General features: G+C 46.2%; 2 protein-coding genes across 3 annotated transcripts in view; both read right to left on the bottom strand.

Annotated features, from left to right (window-relative positions):
* LOC120830835 (uncharacterized) overlaps nt 1-17,386 on the bottom strand; it is a 192,074-nt gene that overhangs the window by 141,922 nt on the left and 32,766 nt on the right. The window lies entirely within an intron of this gene.
* pxnb (paxillin b) lies at nt 362-17,245 on the bottom strand. Of its 2 annotated transcripts, XM_040194998.2 has the most exons (14): nt 17,053-17,245; nt 7,925-8,133; nt 7,581-7,666; nt 7,354-7,493; nt 7,092-7,275; nt 6,574-6,688; nt 5,160-6,461; nt 4,087-4,353; nt 3,540-3,965; nt 3,250-3,411; nt 2,985-3,158; nt 2,819-2,900; nt 2,527-2,675; nt 362-2,404 (listed from the first exon to the last, which is right to left on the bottom strand). In XM_040194998.2, the coding sequence occupies exons 1-14, from the start codon at nt 17,063-17,065 to the stop codon at nt 2,138-2,140; spliced, it is 3,576 nt and encodes a 1,191-aa protein (XP_040050932.2). In that variant the 5' UTR covers nt 17,066-17,245; the 3' UTR covers nt 362-2,137. The 2 variants fall into 2 exon arrangements, with proteins under 2 accessions (XP_040050932.2, XP_040050934.2); XM_040195000.2 differs by lacking the exons at nt 3,540-3,965; nt 4,087-4,353; nt 5,160-6,461.

Genomic DNA, 17,386 nt, shown 5'->3' with positions numbered 1-17,386 from the left:
TGGCAAGTTGGTTCAATAGCGCATCCTACAACATTTTGATGAAGCAGTTCATGCAGTGCTTTGGCCCAAGGTGCACATGTCTACTTAAAAAGGGTAATTTGGGCACAAACAGGCAGTCAGCCTTTTTTACATTTTGTCTTACCAATGCCACTTTCAGCCTACATTTTTATATACAAGTTTAAATGATGAGGCAGAATGGCTTTTGGTACTTATGTCTATTGCTCCTGTATTCATACTTGAATAATCTTTGAGGAAAGAGGTGTAGGAATAAAGTGTGTGTTGCATTGCGTTTCCATGAGTTTGTGTGTAATATCGAGACATCCAATGAAAAGATATCCCAAATGAAGCCCTTGAATACTACTTAGAAACAAAACTGAATTTATTTGCTCAATCAGACTAGATGCAAGGAATAACATTATGCACTATTACTGACATTCAGAGTGAAAAGAAAAAGATGAAAAGACACAAACAGAACTCAAATAAGGTATGGCTTTGGTTAAATAAAACTCTACTAAATTGATTGGAAAAGACAACGGTTACACGCTATCTTAAATAGAGTGAGTAAAGATGTAAGGCTATAGAATTCCCTGAAAAAGACAGAAGTCCTAATGTTTCACCTGCATGTTATGATTCCGTGTCAAGGCCCAAACTGGTGAACACGCTGAAGGAAACGAGTCACCAACTGACCACCAGGTCACCAGACCAATGCCATTACTTTTCCATGGACTCATACATGAAAACATAACTGCAGACTACGGACCTGTTATCACTATTTTGTTGAAATTGCCAGTGTTATTAGACAATGTACTGATACAATGGCACAGACTTTTACATTAGAAAATATAACATTCTTTATCCCCACTTGCAGTCATTGGAATATCACAGGAAGCTCGTTTTGTGAACTTGTTTCAAAGATACATGAAGTGAACATTCCTCAGCTTCTCAATACAGTAATGCTACCAAAAATATCTTTGATATGCCTCCTCACCGCCCCCCTCCTGCTTTGAATGAGTGGTTATTAAACATATGTACATGCCAAGCATGCCAGCGTTTTGCCTACTTTGTAGCTGCATTTGATATTTACAAAAAACCTGTCAGAATGTACCTAGAAACAGTAACGGCAGTTAAGAGATGCACAATATACTCCCAATATCTTTGTGTGATTCCAAAACTGCAAAAACAAGATTTCAGATGGTTTTCTCCTTTCGTCTGCGTAAATACAAGGAATGATTTGGCAGCACAAATACACAAAGTCTTTTCTAACATCTGTGACCAAGAGTCAATACTGCAGCTACTGGTGGCTGACTACACACTGAACGTCTTCATTGAAAATCACTGGAAAGATTCATCCTTGCATAGTTTGCCTTTGATTTAAAAATATAAGTGTGGCTTGCCACGCAAATTGGGCAAACTGTAAAACTGATTGAGTTCAAACTGGTCTTTGTGACATTCTGGTATTAATACATAATCTGTGTACACACCTGGTTTCTGGTTTTTCACACATACAAACTAATTTCCAGTCAACACTACAGTGATATTATGGACCTGCTCTTTCCAACTTCATACCAAGTGGGAAATAAATTTTTCTTTTTTATGGTTTCTGAAATGACCCGCTCAACCAGTGAGCCACAATGTCAGACACGCCTAGTATTTCATGATTTTCTACAGTGTTTGGTAAGATTTCCCCACCATTAACAAGATAAAAAAACAAAAATATTTGAAAACACAGAAAACTACAGCACTTTGCCTGTTGAAAGTATCCAACACATTTCAGGGGATTAAGAAAGGAAACGTAGTCTTTTATGCATCAGTGTTGAGTTGAAAAAAAGAACCCTGTAATGTCATCCTTTAAGTATATCTGCGTCACAGTTTGGACTTTTGACCTACTCAAAAATATTCTGTCTTCTAGTCTGAATGCAAAACGCGTAGCTGGCATTGGGACAACAGGACGTTTTTCCAAGTTTCAGACGGAAAGTATTTTATCAGAGACTGCTGCTTCAACCAAATGCACACACTTAACCCATACACACTTCCAATGTCACTATCAGAATACAGACAGCCCCCTCCCACCCCACCTGTGCCAAAATGCTTTAGGCACTGATCTAAGCCCTGATCCATAGCTGCTCTTCCTACCTCCCTAACTGAACAGCTTGACGAAACAGCCGTGGCAGTACGGTTTGTCGTTTTGTTCTTTGAAGGTGCCTTTGTTGAGTTGTTTCAGGCAGAAGGCACAGACAAAGTGCTCCGGGTGGAACTTCTTGGACATGGCTGTGATGCAGCGTCCCGTGATGGGCTTCTGACAGCCGGAGCAGAGGGAGCCGCGGTGCTCGTGGTAGTGCACTTCACAGTAAGGCTGCCCGTCGTGCTCAAAGAAACTTCCATTGACAAACGGGGTGAAGCACTCCTGTAAACGAAAACAAGAGAGGGGACGGAGGGAGATGCCGTTATTCTGAAGCTATTATTCATTCCAGTATTCCCAGTCTCTCTCGGCTACACAACATCACACTAGAATGACAAGACACAGACCCTGCAGACGAAACACTCGGGATGCCAGAGGCTGTTCAGCGCTGAGATGTAGTTCTCCAGAATGGCTCTGGCACAGCCGCCACATTTTGGTGCAAACATGTCAAAGTAATCCTTCCTGCAAAAGGCCTTTCCATCCTTCTCATGGAAGCCTTCAGAGAAATAACAAACCGGTTTAAAATAACGTACAACTGAAATGCAAACAGAATCGTTTGTACTATTGTGAGTGAATTGTAAATCAAAAATTGAATAATAATTGAAATTGAAAAAAATTGAATAGAATAAATGTGATTACCCTCTGGGCCAAAGAAGGATCCACACTGAGCGCAGAAGAAGTGTTCAGGGTGCCACGTCCTATCCAGCGCCGTCACCACTTTCTGAACAGACATGACAACACGCGTTGTTGGCTGAGTGTTTTCTACAACAGACATTGAGCACAGACGTAACCAGCAGAGGCTCACATCCAGTATGGGCCCGTTGCAGTAGTAGCACCGCGGGGAAAACAGGTGGTGGTAGTCAGTCTCACAGTACGGTTGTCCTTCTCGCTCAAAGAAGTTCCTGGAGCCGATCTCCTCCTGGCAGTGCGTGCACACAAAGTGCTCGGGGTGCCACGTGCGGCCCATGGCCGTCACCACCTACACAGACAGAAAAGAGGATTCGGAATGAAGGAGGTTGATTTTAGATATGAATAAAACCAGTGTTTATATTCTTTAAAAAAAGCCTCACCTGTCCCACAATTGGCTTACAACAAGCCCCACAAACTCCTTTAGCCACCGTCTGGACACCCAGTTTGTTGAGGTCCGACTGGAGGCTACCGAGCATGTTGTCCAGCTTGTTGACCTGTGTCGGAGCACAACCAGAAACGCCACCCTTCCCTTGGGCCATAATCTGAAAGGATTAAGTTATCAAATTAGTTACGTGTCAAAGACGAGCCTGGCACGAGAATTGAACCAAACAAGGCTGGAAACATGTAAAGCTTTAAAAAGCCAAAAGGGAGAAGAGACAGCGGTTCATGCCTGCATTGGAGGGAAGATTGGGTCATACTCTGTTTGGCAGCCCACTGACACCAGGGCTTTGGGGGGCACTGGTGTCACTGGTGTCACGGGCGAAGGGCCGTTTGGGGTTTTAAGAACGGGAGGAGGGGACTCTGGTTTGGCGGCAGGAGGTTCCGGAATTGGAGGTGGGGGTGGGGGTGGGGGTGGTGGAGGTGGGGTGGCTTTTGCAATCTGCCAAGGCGCAGGGGGAATGGGTTCCTGGATGTGGGGAGGCTGTGGAGGGGGAGAAGGAGGTGGAGGGAGAGGTGGTGGAGTAGGGATAGGGGGGTGCAGTGCTGGGAGTTGTCGCTTGGGCTCCTCTATAACTGGGGGGCGGCGAAGGGCAGTGGGAGAGAGAGGCGGGGAGACCTTCCTCACAGAGACAGGCGACTCTGGGGGAATCACGACCTGAACAAAGAGGGGAGAAAAAGAAGGAAGGAACACAGAGCAAAGTGTGTAGAAAACGGAAAAGGTGGATTAATCAGGAATGAAAATATTTGGGAAACCGGTCAAGCACACCGAGGCCAACCTTGTCGACCTCGCTGCCGGTCCAATCGGGACGGAAGCGCTGGGGCTTGCATGTGACCACGACACCCTCGGTCAGCCAATCGTCAGACTGTTTCCGCCGCCGCTCCGAGCGGCCGATGCCAAACTTGCCCTGAAGCTCTTCTATGAGGCGGTCCTGAGAAGTGTTCTTGTTCACAATGATGGGTCCCATCTTCCTGCGCAGGTGGCCATCTCGGGACATGGGATGCACGTTGGGAGTTTCCTTAGTGCGCCTAATCACTGACTTTATCTAAGAAGGAATGGTGAGCAGTTACAGTAGAGCTCCGGGGCAGCAGGCGGGTCACACAAATTGAGATTAAAAAAATAAAAATAAAATCCATGACAGGCCAGGATGCTGCGGTCAAGGGGCTCAGAGTCACACGTCATGCAGTTCTTGCATGCTTATGTTATGGGCCTTTAAAACTACCCATGAATCTTCTCACAGCCTTATTGGTCTCTAAACAACCTGCCCGCATCTCTGAGGGGACACGAGGGGTCTTCACAGTGCAACAGGTAAGGAGGATCATATGCGCCATGCTCTATACTTGGGCTGCTTCTAAAGATAGGTTCGGATCATACTTCTATACTTCATACGTCTGTCTAGTTCCTAAATTGGACGGTCAAAAAGAAAAAAAAAGTTGAGCATATTGTCGGCCCCATTGACGATTCTCAGCGACGGCTCTGTGATTTTCAGATTATTATTATTAATATTTTTAAAATCAATTATCAATGTAGTCCTGAACAGCCTGCATGCCAAAGATATTTACTTTGAAGTATTATAAAATTTTAAAAAGCAGGAAACCCTTTTTGCCTGTTTCAGCCCTAGTTGACCATGCTAAAGAAGATTTATTGAATGTCTTGAAATGACAAGTGCAAAAATTATATTAGTCAGCAAACTAGCCGATAAATAGTTGCTATTGTGTTTAAAAAATAAAAGCAGGAAAACAACCTGAAGCAGAGGCTAGCTGGTGAGGAAGCATCAGTCTCTTCAGCAAGAGAAAAACAATGTGAGCAAATCAAACCGGCGTCGTGTCAAGCAGGAGGCGAGATGCATACATGTCCGGACGCAGAGACTCGGTCCATATTGGGGGTCTGCAGCAGGGGAAGGTCCAGGCCCACGTCAGGGGTCCCGGGGCACGAAGACGGGGTCATGGACTCATCCATCCAGCTGGCCTCCGTCAGCGGGGTCATGCTGCCATCGGTGTACGGCCTCTCGGTGTAAGGCGTCATTGTGCCATCCAGTCCATCGTGGAAGGACATCGACAGCTCCTCGTCGGCCCAGTCCAGATCCCCGTTCCCATCGGTCCCTCCGTCCACAGACTCATCTGTGATGGTGTTGGTGGCGCTGGTGAAAGTGTCAGGCTGCACGCTGTATCTGTCCATAGGCAGGATGAGCTCCTCGTGAATCTCCTGCATCCCCCTGCCAAAACGCTGTGCCTCCATCTTCAGCTGTGGGTCCTCCACATGTGCAGCCGAGTGGTTCTGTGCAAAACTCATGGCCAGCAGCTTGTCTAGTTCCTCGTCCAAGGAGGGCTCCACCATGGGCGCCTGCTGCACCGAGAAGGGGCTGGCTCTCTGAGGTGCGGGCGCCGACACCAACAGCTGTCTGCTGGTGCTCGTGAAGGCCAGTGGAGAGGGGACCACCACCGGAGAGACTGGAGATGGCGAGGATGTTTTTGAGGAAACATGTGCAGAATGTGGGGAGATAGCGACAGCAGCAGGGATGGGTGAAGGGGTCTTTGGAGCTGAGCGAGGTGGGGAGAGGTTTGTAAAATGAGGCGGAGAAGAGAAATTTAAAACAAGGTCATGAAAAGAAGGAGATCCCTTGCTCATAGTCTCGGGATCACAAGGGAATTTACTGACATTTGTCGAGGGCGAGCTCGGCTCCACAGAGGGACTAGATGACTTGGAGGACTTTTGGTCCAGGACAGTGTTAACTGAGGTTAACGAGGGGGTGGTGGTGGTATTGGAAGGACTTGGGCTATTTCTCATAAGGTTGGAGTTAATGGAAGCAGCTTGGGAGAGGACAAGCAGAGACTTGGTTTGGGACGACAGCACAGTGGCAGAGACATCTATGACAGAGTCCAGGTCTAGGTCACTGGCTGCAGACAGTGTGGATATAGGACTGTGAGGACAGAGACGGTTCGCGTGGGACACCGAAATGCCGCCGTCTCCTCCGCCCTCGTCTATGTGCAGCTCTAGACCAGCAGGCAAAGAGAACAGAGGAGAGCCACAGGCAGACGCATGGGACGGACTACGGAAAGGAGAAGCCACCGGGGTGACGGAGGGAGAGGCTGGAAGGTGAGGAAAGCTGGAAGACGCTCCTGCTGGGTCCAAAGGACAGCCCAAAGAACTGGGCTGAAGGACATAGAAGCAGAAGCAAGATAAGAGGAAGAGGACAGAGAAGTCAACAGGAATGTGTTTCTTGTCGAAACATTGAAGCCGTCCCGGGAGTCGTGCCGCTCTCTACCTTGAAGTCAGACAAAGAGGCCATCAGCTCGTCTAGCTCCCGTGTGGCGCAGGATGCAGAAATTCTTGCTTGCTGCTGAGAGGGGGAGTCCAAATCGCTCTGGCGAGAAGAGGAGCTGGAAAAAAAAAAATCATAATAGGAATTGCAAACGCAAACGTTGAAACGGTTTATTTCTCCCTGCAACTGAGGCAACCGTTAAATACATAATCATTTTATGTGCTGGAAGAATTGAGTACATGTCTGACAGAACTGCCGCATTCGGCATTTTTAGAAGATGAAACTAAAGGGTGACAAAGGACAAGGCCAACTCTTTCCAAACAAGGATCACGTCATACACGGATAAGTCATCCAACCTGCATGTGCTACCACGTGACCGTGAACGTTGAAATGATTCCTTTCAAATAGCAATGTTTTGGGAAGCTCTGATCTCTAGAGTAGCACATCCTTCTAAGTTTGTTTTAAGATGTACTGCCTTCCACAGACTGTGCTGTATACTGCTGAACACGTGTATACAGCACCTGGGTGAAGGCACTGGACCCTCCAGCTCGGTCAGCAAACTCTCCACAGTGGGTCGGGCCTCTTCAAGCCTTGTTCCGTTCCTCTTGGGTTTCTCCAGTGGGGGAGAGCTCCCCATGATGTCGGAGGAGCTGCCGTTCTCGTAGTGGGTGACGCTGCAGGACGGTAAAGGCGGAGCTGCCTCCTCTGTGGACACACAACAGAACAAACTCGTTTTTCCCCCACCGCGAACTTAAGGGATAAAGCTGAGGCCTTTGCATGTACCTGTAGTGGGGAACGAAGGGGAGCTCTGTTGCACTGCGTTGAGTTCCAGCAGCAGCCTGTCGAGCTCCGAGAGGTTACTTCCCATAGCAGAGGTCATGGCCGCTGTTGACGAGTCTACAGATTTCTGTTTGTTTGGAAAACTGGAGAGGGGACAGACGGGGTACAACTGCTAACTGCGACTACGATGACAACGATACACACAACATGTAAAGCGTGTGACGGGATACCTGTAGACGTGGTCCTCTTCGATGTGAGACAAAGGAGAGCTGCTACTGTCCCTGGACCACGAGCTCTTCTGGCCGGAGCCCAGCGACTGCAGAGGACACATCAGTGAGACGCACAGGGACAACTTGGGATTGTGATTTTTACATTCATTGTCTGTGCAAGACTGATTCCCCCTGTCACACATCAGAGATTGTGATAACAAGCACACAAAGATAAATAATATCCAATTTTTGCCGTGCCACTATTTTGTACTTTTGTACTTTTTGTTTTTGTGAGAAACCTGTTGGACGAATGGCTTCATGAAGAAACATTGGTTCATGAGCATGGTCCCACTACAGAGACAGACCTGCAGCGAGGAGTGGTGGGAGTCCGGCTGATCGGCCAGGGAGCCGTTCAGAGCCTCGGCCGAGGGTGGAGGAGGAACTGGAGGTGGGGCCGACACATCCTGGTAGGGGTGTCCTCCGGTGGGGATGGAGTAGGGCGTCTCCTCAGACAAGAACACGGGTCGCTTTGAGATTTGGGACGTAGTCGATTCCAGGTCCGCCAGTAATGCGTCTGAAAGCATTGATAGTTGCAGCATTTCAGCGACCAGAAATACAGTGTTTCCCTGCCATCGTATCAGGGAGTCGCACAGCGCACGGCAGTTCTGACTGGTGCATTTGTCCGTGTGTATTTCAGATAATAAAAAAAAAAAATAATATCATACATTTGCCCCGCAAGTTGCTGTTCAAATAGATAAATAAATACAATCTTGATCAACCTCGGACCAAGTCAGGCCGTGGGTCCTTTGAGACAAAATATTTCAATCTCCAAACATGGTCGCCCTGGAGACCAATTCATTCTTTACTGGGTTGTTAGGACTACTGACTGTGGTGTCAGGCTGTAAACAGACAATGGCAGCGTGTTTCTCATTCCCCCAGTCACCTAAAAAAGCTTTTTCAAAAAAAAAAAAAAAGCATTCAACAGAAAGGTTAAGCCTTGGCCCAGTACATCCCAGAGTCCAAAGTCACAACTCAACCCATCAGCCCTTCATAAATTTCCCTCTGAAATCCCCAACACATTCCAAATGGTACACACTATAAATAACCCCGCTGACAATGAGAGCTGTCAATGAGCTTCGTCGGTCGTTACAGTGGTGGAATTGCTCTGTACGTTATGGATGTCTTTGATTTGGCTCGGTTATGAGAATCTGTGTGAATTTAACAGGACAGACTGATAAGAACAAAGTGCCGGGTCGAGGGGCTACAGTGTTACCCAGCTGTGTTCACAGGAACGAGGGAGCAAAATAGACCCTTACATCACACCGTCCATCCATTCTCAGCCGGTCCAGAATAGAAGGAATCACTGCGGCATACCGTTACAATGGAGAGGCTTGGAACAGTAGTCCGTAGCAAAGAATTACCGAAGGTTTAAACTCAAACATGAGAGAAGCAGGGTCCAAAACTGTCCAACTAGCCACGAGGTCAGATGGCTGACGAGGCTTCTGAAATATGTACGTAAATACGTACGTAAATTTAAATCTTTAAATCTGTTCTTGTATGAAAATTTGAAATTCCTCTCCTGACTAAGTTATTTCAAAGAGCGCTGCAAATAAAAGAAACACAATTCTTACAAAAATGATGTACTTGAAGCCTCTTTTCTGTCAACATAATCGCTCATCTTCTCCAAATACTTATTATTTAATTCAATGTTAGATCAATCCCAGTGTACGTCAGCAAAAATAATGAAAATTTTTCACTAAAATCAAAAGCTGGAGGCAAGTGGTACATATCTAACTGCACAACACTGACAAATTGTAAGGCTGCTTTATTCCTCAGTGAACATTGCATTCATACCACCCGCAATTAAGTGACCACTAAGACCATGTACACAGAATATTTGGAAAAGGCCCGCAATAGCCTGGATACGTTTGTCCTTCGTCTGTGTCAACATTAAAACATCCAACAACAAAGTGTTTTAATGAAACAATAAAGCAGCGCCTGTAATCCAAGAAAAATAATAAAAACAAGTATCTATACTCACATTATTGTTTCCACTTGTTGTATCTGTAATATCTTTCCGCATGTGTGTGAAGCAGACAGTAGTACAGACAAAGATAGCATGAGCCACAAGGAGGGACAATATGTGGCCAACCTATTGGGGGGGGGGGGTGGTATTAGAGCCAGAGTTGGGTGACGTATACATTCAATAATGGTATCCTTTCAGTGCTCCTTTACCCTGATATCACCAAAGTCTCTCTAATGAGGTACTCTTACCGTTAAACCTGCGTTTACAAAAGAATATGGTCTCCAGTGTGATAACTTTACAGATGCTGGTCAGGCTTATGTTGGTCATTTTCAATTGAATCCGAAAGCATGTGACTTCAGGTTTGAATGTTCACCTCAAATGTGCTGCGATGGATTGATAGAATAAGGGTGATAAAGGTGTCCCCTTCGGTAACCAGTCTCCAGACAAAAAGGAGATCCAGCCCAAAGGCTAAACGTTTAGGTCATGAAGTTTGACATAAACCACGCGAGCACAAGCCTATTTATAGCAGCGAGCTCAGCGTGTAGCCCATGTCTGCTCAAATGTGCTGAAATATTACGACCAGCTCAAAATAATCTGCACCTGGTGCTGACATGCTGAACAAGGTCTTACTGAAGTTCACTTCGTCACTCATGAAACAAAGCCTCCACATACAAAAATACCACAGCTAGTTTCGGAAACAAATGAGTTATATCGAAAACAGCCTAGGATTTAGATATCCATTTCTCTTGTTGCGGTCAAAAATAATAAAAGACCAATCATGGAAATCTATTCCTAGAGAGTTCGTCCTGGGTTTGCCAAAGAGGAGAGTACTGCCGGGGGCATTCCCGAACACATGTAGACAGAGGCAAGATTTATAAGGAGTATAGAAATGTCTAAAATGACTCCCCCCTCCCACCTGCTGAACACATCTGTGATTCTGCCACAGGCCCAACAATACAAATTATTGACATTTGCAGAACTGTTATGGCTTGCACCATAACCTCAGTGTGATGTACACCACAGAAGATTCTGCTATTTCTACATTAGGATAAAGATAAGGAAAGCATCAGAAGAGTCACATTTCTAAATCCATAATTCACAGATCATTAGGCATATTTTAGCCTAAGCAGCATGCAATAAACACACATCACTCCATTAAGATCATTTTAATGCAGGTCTTTCCTCATCCCCCCTGAGGAGGGCAGCATTGAGTTCAGCATGAGGACGAACAACAAGCCTTCGTCGGTCCCAGACAACCTTGATCCATGCAGAGTTAAAACATTAAGAATTTGTATCCAGTAACGGGCTAATCTTTTCCATTTCAGACGGGGCGGAGTGTGGGGGGCGGCACGATGGACAAAGTCCAATTCTGCCATAACAGCATCCTGACTCAATAGCCTATTGTGCAAGCTCTGGAGGAATAAAGCAGTCATCAAAAAGGACATGACTAGGACTAAAAACATCAAATGTCAGTCAACAATGAGACAGTGGCCGTCTGTCAGGGGAACCATCATGAGGCCACGCTGTGGTCGCTGATCTCCATTACGCTCAACAAACAACTCTCAAGACATGTGGACACTGTACACATTCTTGTGGCAGTGGGTGCATGTACTGTCCTGTTCTGTTGGTGCACATACCACCACCACCACCCTCCCCCGCCTCCCATTCACCCACTCAAGGCCTGGCCACAGTCCTGCAGTGTTTATCAGATGGGAGCGAAGGTGCATGGGGAATTCCACACATTCCTCTGTCCAATTCTGAGGAAGAAAGCAATGGGGCGGAGTACACGATGAAGGTGGCTGAGGGCAGGGCATCGTCTCACATGCAACTCATCCTATCTGGAGACAAAATGAGGCTTTGTGACACGGTCTACCTGAATAACAAACTCATTTAACCTGAACCTAAGGGGTTTCAGTTACAGAACCCGTAACACAAACACAAAATACCGGTCAGTCAGTCCGGAAAATGAAAATAATGTGTTGACAATTACGGGACCCGTTCCACTAACTACGGCATGCTTTGAATTCCAGGATAAGGGATGTCAATGTTTTTACTACCCATTTCCCACAGAGCAGGGTCTACAGCTCAGGCTAGCAGGGAAGGGGAGAGGGAGGGTGTTGGGGGCACCAGGGCTGTCTAATCCTTTCTATTAACATGTGGGCACTGGAGATAGCCCACCAGGGTCCACAGCTCACCTGTTTATAGCCAGGGAGCAAAAGAGCAGACCTGGCCACAGCCCCACAGCGAAACTCTACCCCATCGGGCCAACCCAACACGATATTTATATCAAACAGGACAGACGGGGGCCAGGGAGAGGCGGGCGGAGGGTGGAGATGCCAGAGAGACAGGCAGCGGAGGCTGGGTAGAAACCAGGAACAGACAAACAGAAGGAACGTGAGTAAAAGAGAGTATTGAACGGGTGCAAGCCAATAAAATGATGAGCAAAGAGAGACATTTTCAAACATGACTTACAGGTGGCCACCCGTTTGTACACAAGCACACACAGATTCATACGGACCAATGAGTCAGTGTAACAGAATACCATCAGTAGGACAGAAGCATCCGAGGGTGATTTCTTCAAAATAAACATACCCCCAAAAATACACTGCCAAGCAGCCCCATATCCGAAACATTAGACACGCCCCTTGAGAGAACTAGGGACCAAAATAAAAGCACTTCCCCACAGGCCATTAAATCAGATGACAGGGGAAAGTCTAAAGACTGATACCCAGTCACTGAGGACACATTCATACCATAGCATGTTTGAGGGCCACATGCCCTCCGACACAGAGTAGTTTTTTGTGCCATAAGGGAGTAATTGGGCAGATTGAGGAGTCATATCTCTCTGTCCAAAAGCTGTCTGAAAAGGCAGTGCCATATAGTTGCAGGTTATTACTCATGATCGGAGATCAAATGAGTAGTTTTTAAAAAAATGTTAGGGCGAATTAGATACCTTGAATTCATTAAATTAGTTTATGACATCAAAATGATGAGCAAGCATTTTGTTACGTGAAACATTTGGTTTGGGGAGATTTCCTGCCCTGCTCTTTGAAGACGACCCCCGCTGGGGTCCCCAGCAGCGACTCGTATTCATACTACATTTCCCTGACCTGTTGGGAAAATACTCAGTCCTGCTCTGAGGTCACGTTACAAGGCCGGGGAACAGAGAAGGCGTGGAAACAGCATGACAGGAGGAAAAGAGTAAGCAACACTGTGGTACGACGGCGCACAACAGGGAAAATCAAAACACACCAAGGGCCAAAAAGCTGCCCACTACACCAGAGTCGACTGGCCTCTAGCACAGACTCTGCTCATTGTTTTCCCCTTCGGTTTCCTCAGGATGTGGGGCAGGCTCTGTTGCCTAAGCGATGAGGTCAGCCGTGCAGCTCTCTTCCCCAGACCCAGAACAGGATGGGCGTGGAGCTCGGCAACGAGGCTGATTTACAGCCAGGAGCTCCCTTCTAGCGGGGCATGGGAGCCCGCTGGTTAGGAGCGGTATGCGCGGTCCTCGCACCTCTCGTGGGGTGATGAAAGCTTGTGTGGTAACACTAACTCTGTGCCGCCGACACGCCGGGACACAGGGAGAACTTTAGACCTTCTAAGATCTTTTGGTATGCTGCTCCAACGCTGTAAACATTTAAGACCCCGTTGCTACAACAGCCCACTTCCACTCCAGGTGGACACCTGGTTATATTACAGTAAATATACAGACTGCTGCGTGTTTACAGAAGGAATCTTTAGCAGGTGTTGCCATTTGTTTCAGTCCACATAGCCACGTCCCGTAGATACACTCAAAATACAGACTGAGGCCCACATTGTTCTGACGTCTGTATGTGCATCTAAATGGATACAGTTTGGATGTATAAGCATGTTCTAAACATGTGTTTCCTCTCGGGTGGTTGGAAGGTTTGAACAATGTTTGTACATTGGTCAGCTAAGGCCCACTATCTGGCTCCTCTGGTGAAGTTAAATAAATAAAGATTAGGGCAAGTTTATTTCAACCATGTACAGAGTCTTACTTACAACAAGACAGATGACTGTTCCTGAATACCAGCATTACAAAGTTATCCAGCCGGACGTTTATTTGTTACATGATGGTCTGTGTAGGAGGCAGCAAAATATTCAAAAACATTATTAAAATATTATTTATCAACACACAGTGTGTGACAGTGTTGTATGAGGATACAAGACACTTGTTACAACACACAGTGTGACATATCTAAATATATACACACATGATATACATGTAGATTACACACACACCGATTCAAACTATGTTGATTTTATCAGGGCTGGATGAATATGCCACTCACCCGGGGTTCTCCAAATTAGTTTGATTGCAATAAGATTGAACACTTATTGAACACGTATTTTAAGAAAATACACTATGTACAAAAAGTATCAAATAAAATATGTGCAAGATACGAGAACTAGATTTTGACCACACAGTGAATGTTGGGTTTTAGGGGCCCCTCGGGGTCCGGGGTCCTTGGCTACTTGTGCACGTCAGTAATCCAGGCCTGGATCTCAATCATTTGTATTTTGTGAACAGTGAGATTTCACAGCCAAAAAGCAATTCAATCATGCATACGTGTTATTCTCACTTTAGTAACCCTTCTCATGTCTGTGCTAATCTGATTTCTGTCCACCTGCAGACGGCGAGCAGAACCTCCACGGCACAGTGAGGTCAGTACCCCTGAATCTCACACAATTCTGAGGAATTCACAGGGAGTTGAGGGGAGCTTCACACCACACAAACAATAAGCCCAGGGGCAGGACAAGCCAAAAGAAAACGTGTCAAATGTGGCCTAAGGGCCACATCTGGGTGAGTGGGTGAGGGCCGCCACTGGGCCTCATCAGGAACAAAGACTGATCAGAGAGAACCCGTGGAAAGATCTGACTCAGAGGAACTCTGCTCGCACCAAGCAGAGGGAATTCCCTTCCTCGAGTGTTCGGCAATGTGAGAAGATCAATACACACGGAATGAAAGAAGACGGGTAGAGTGGAGTCTGATCGGGTTTCCAAACAGCTCCATGTCCCCCCTGGCCGTCACCAGTAGGCCTCGAGAAAAGGACACATGGAGGCTTGTTAGCGGAACGAGGGTAAGTGGAAGTAGAGTAAACCACATTCATCAGGGATTTACAAACATCAACGTGGTTTGTTGTTGCATAATCAGGGAGGATACGGGAGGGGGGTTTCCACATGATGTGGTCAAAGAAGCAAAAATCCAGAGAGCGGGCCATTCGACTTCACAACTGCGTGACCGTCAGGCTACCAGACCTCAAAGCTTGAGGCGCCCATTTACCACAGAGTCCGTTTTAACGAGCGGCTGAAACCGAGTGCCCTCCCTCTGGTGAGAGCACGCACAGGCCTGAGATTAGTGGTAGGAGGAGAGTCATGACCCGGAGAGCATTTGGCCTTGGACCCCGACACAGAGTAATGTTTGACATTCCTCAGCAGCCTCGCCCCCTCTGTCGGCCTGCTGTTCACGCTGCTTCGGTGAGGCTGCCGGCTTCCTCTCGACCAACAATCATCTCTTTCAGTGGCCCTTGGGAGCTGGAGCGGCTAACTAGCTCCGGAGGTATTCTCAGATCGGGCCAGACTCAAAATGCAGCACATCGCCTCTCCACTTATAAACAAGACAGAAATCCATTTTAAGCTCGTATTTGGAGATCGGTATGGGAGTATTCCAACAGACTTCAGAAGGGATGATTCATTCTGAATTAGCAAAGTAAAAATAGCAAACTGACCAGCTGGTGAAAACTACAACAACCAGAATTAGAAGTTCAGAGGTTCAATGCCAAAGGTCAAAGGTCAATGAACCAAAGAAGTAACTGGTTAGTGAGGTACAAAAAATAGATGGAGCAGATAATGACACAGAGATATGTCACAGATTCTCTGGTATTGGATATGGGGCAGATTAAATGTACTTGTGCTGAAAGGAGAAGGTGATTTATTGACAGAAAAGAATCGCAACAGTTTTCAAAAAAATAAACAGACTTTTAGTTAATGAAAAGTTATTAATAAATGTCACTTTAAGGTTTAAAGATTTGATGGGAATTTTTCAATTTTTTTTGTAGAATAGACATTTCATCCAAGAAAAAAAATATCCCAAATGTAAATGAAAAACGAAAACTAGTTAGATATCGCAGCCCCAACTCAGTTCTCTGAGTGCCATAAACATCCAAAAATACATACGAAACGAAGGCTTTAATATTACTTAAGTATCAGCAATAGCTAGTATCATGTTGTTTTGTAATCTGTCGTCAGCTCCGCTTCACAGGGAAGCTAGGTAGCTAGTAATATGAACACAGTAAATCTAGCTTGTTCCTAGAAAGAGTATTTATTTTAATAGCAATTTTTCCAAATAACAAAACAGGATCAGAGGTCATCTTCTCAAAATCTGACTGTGTCGTAGTACTAACTCAGCATGTCTACTTTTTGCATTTGGTTTCCTGGCAGACAAAAGTGGATGTTATAATTATTATACCACACGATTTAAAAGGCAACTCTAAAACGTTAATGTACAGACCTAATCCCCATTATTCACGGTCTGTGCTGCATGTATACAGACAAATTCCAATCCAACTAGAGCCCATCTAACACTTAAAGCAGGACAGGGTCAGGGTCCTATCTACAATAATACTGTACACCCCTGTTTCACCTCCTGGAGAAAGTGTTGACAGTACCCTTGACATAGTAAATAAGAAGTTAGGTTTGATTTCATGTATGGTTCCGACTAACCAACTAAAGTATTATACATACAGCACAATCTCCATTTTTTCTACTGTCCTAATCACACCTTTGTCTCTTGTACCAAGGCCTTACCCTTATTTCCATTTGAGGAAAAAAAGGACAAAAAAATGGCATTGTATGGTCAGTAATTGGGTATTACTAGAAGTTATGACTACTCCATCAGACAGGAGGCGCATTGTAAGCCGGCCAGGCCGCGGTCGAGCCCACATTGTGCCGCACCGAGCGGTCTAAATGGGGAGGCCCGTTGACTGCACTTCAAAGCCGGAGTGAATAGCCTGTGGGCACAAGTTGAGGAGGTAATGTTGAATCTCGGTGTCAAAATGTCACACAAATATCTCCCCTCCCCTCCGGCACACAAAAAGGGGAGAAAAGAGGCCGTTTGTTTAAGTGCGCCGGACATTAACGTAACGTTAACTGCTGGGAGGGAGAGTTTAAAGGAGGAGGTGAAGGCTAACGATGCGCAGCCGCCACGTTACTTCGATGCTTTAATTACAACCAAAGCGGGTGAAATGTAAACACATTCTCACAGTCCTACTGCTGGGTGACATTTTTGTTTGGCAGGAAATAACCGGCCCTTCCAGAGTAAGGTGACCCACAAACAAGGCTTTTCAACGTTAAATCTCGACCTAACGGTTACTCCTCCACCCCGCTACCCGCTCCTCACTGACCGCTGTGGGAGAAACAACGTTTCACAAACTTCCATTGACCTACCCAAGTCGTCCATGGTGGCTTCCCGACCTCTGCCTGTCTCCGTTTTACGTTTAGCAGCTTCTCAACTTCGCGAAGTCTGAACTTTCTTTTCCAAACTTCCCCCACTGGCCGCTGCAGTGGAAGTTGCTCGGGACAGGTCTCGGGAGCGCGCTGCAATATGTGCATGCGGGGCTTTAGCGGGGCCGCGCGCTCTGACTGAGACTCAGTGATGAGTGACATCTAGCGGCCACAAGCGGGAACTGCATAGTGACGCGGAACAGCCAATTAATGAGACTGATTAAAGTGAATACATTTCATTATTATGAATCAATACAAGGACTCAAGAAAAAACGGA

This window comes from Gasterosteus aculeatus, chromosome 13 (assembly GCF_964276395.1).
Source record: "Gasterosteus aculeatus chromosome 13, fGasAcu3.hap1.1, whole genome shotgun sequence".
Lineage (NCBI taxonomy): Eukaryota > Metazoa > Chordata > Actinopteri > Perciformes > Gasterosteidae > Gasterosteus > Gasterosteus aculeatus.
Note: the sequence above shows the minus strand (reverse complement) of the source record. Positions and strands in the feature narration are given on the sequence as shown.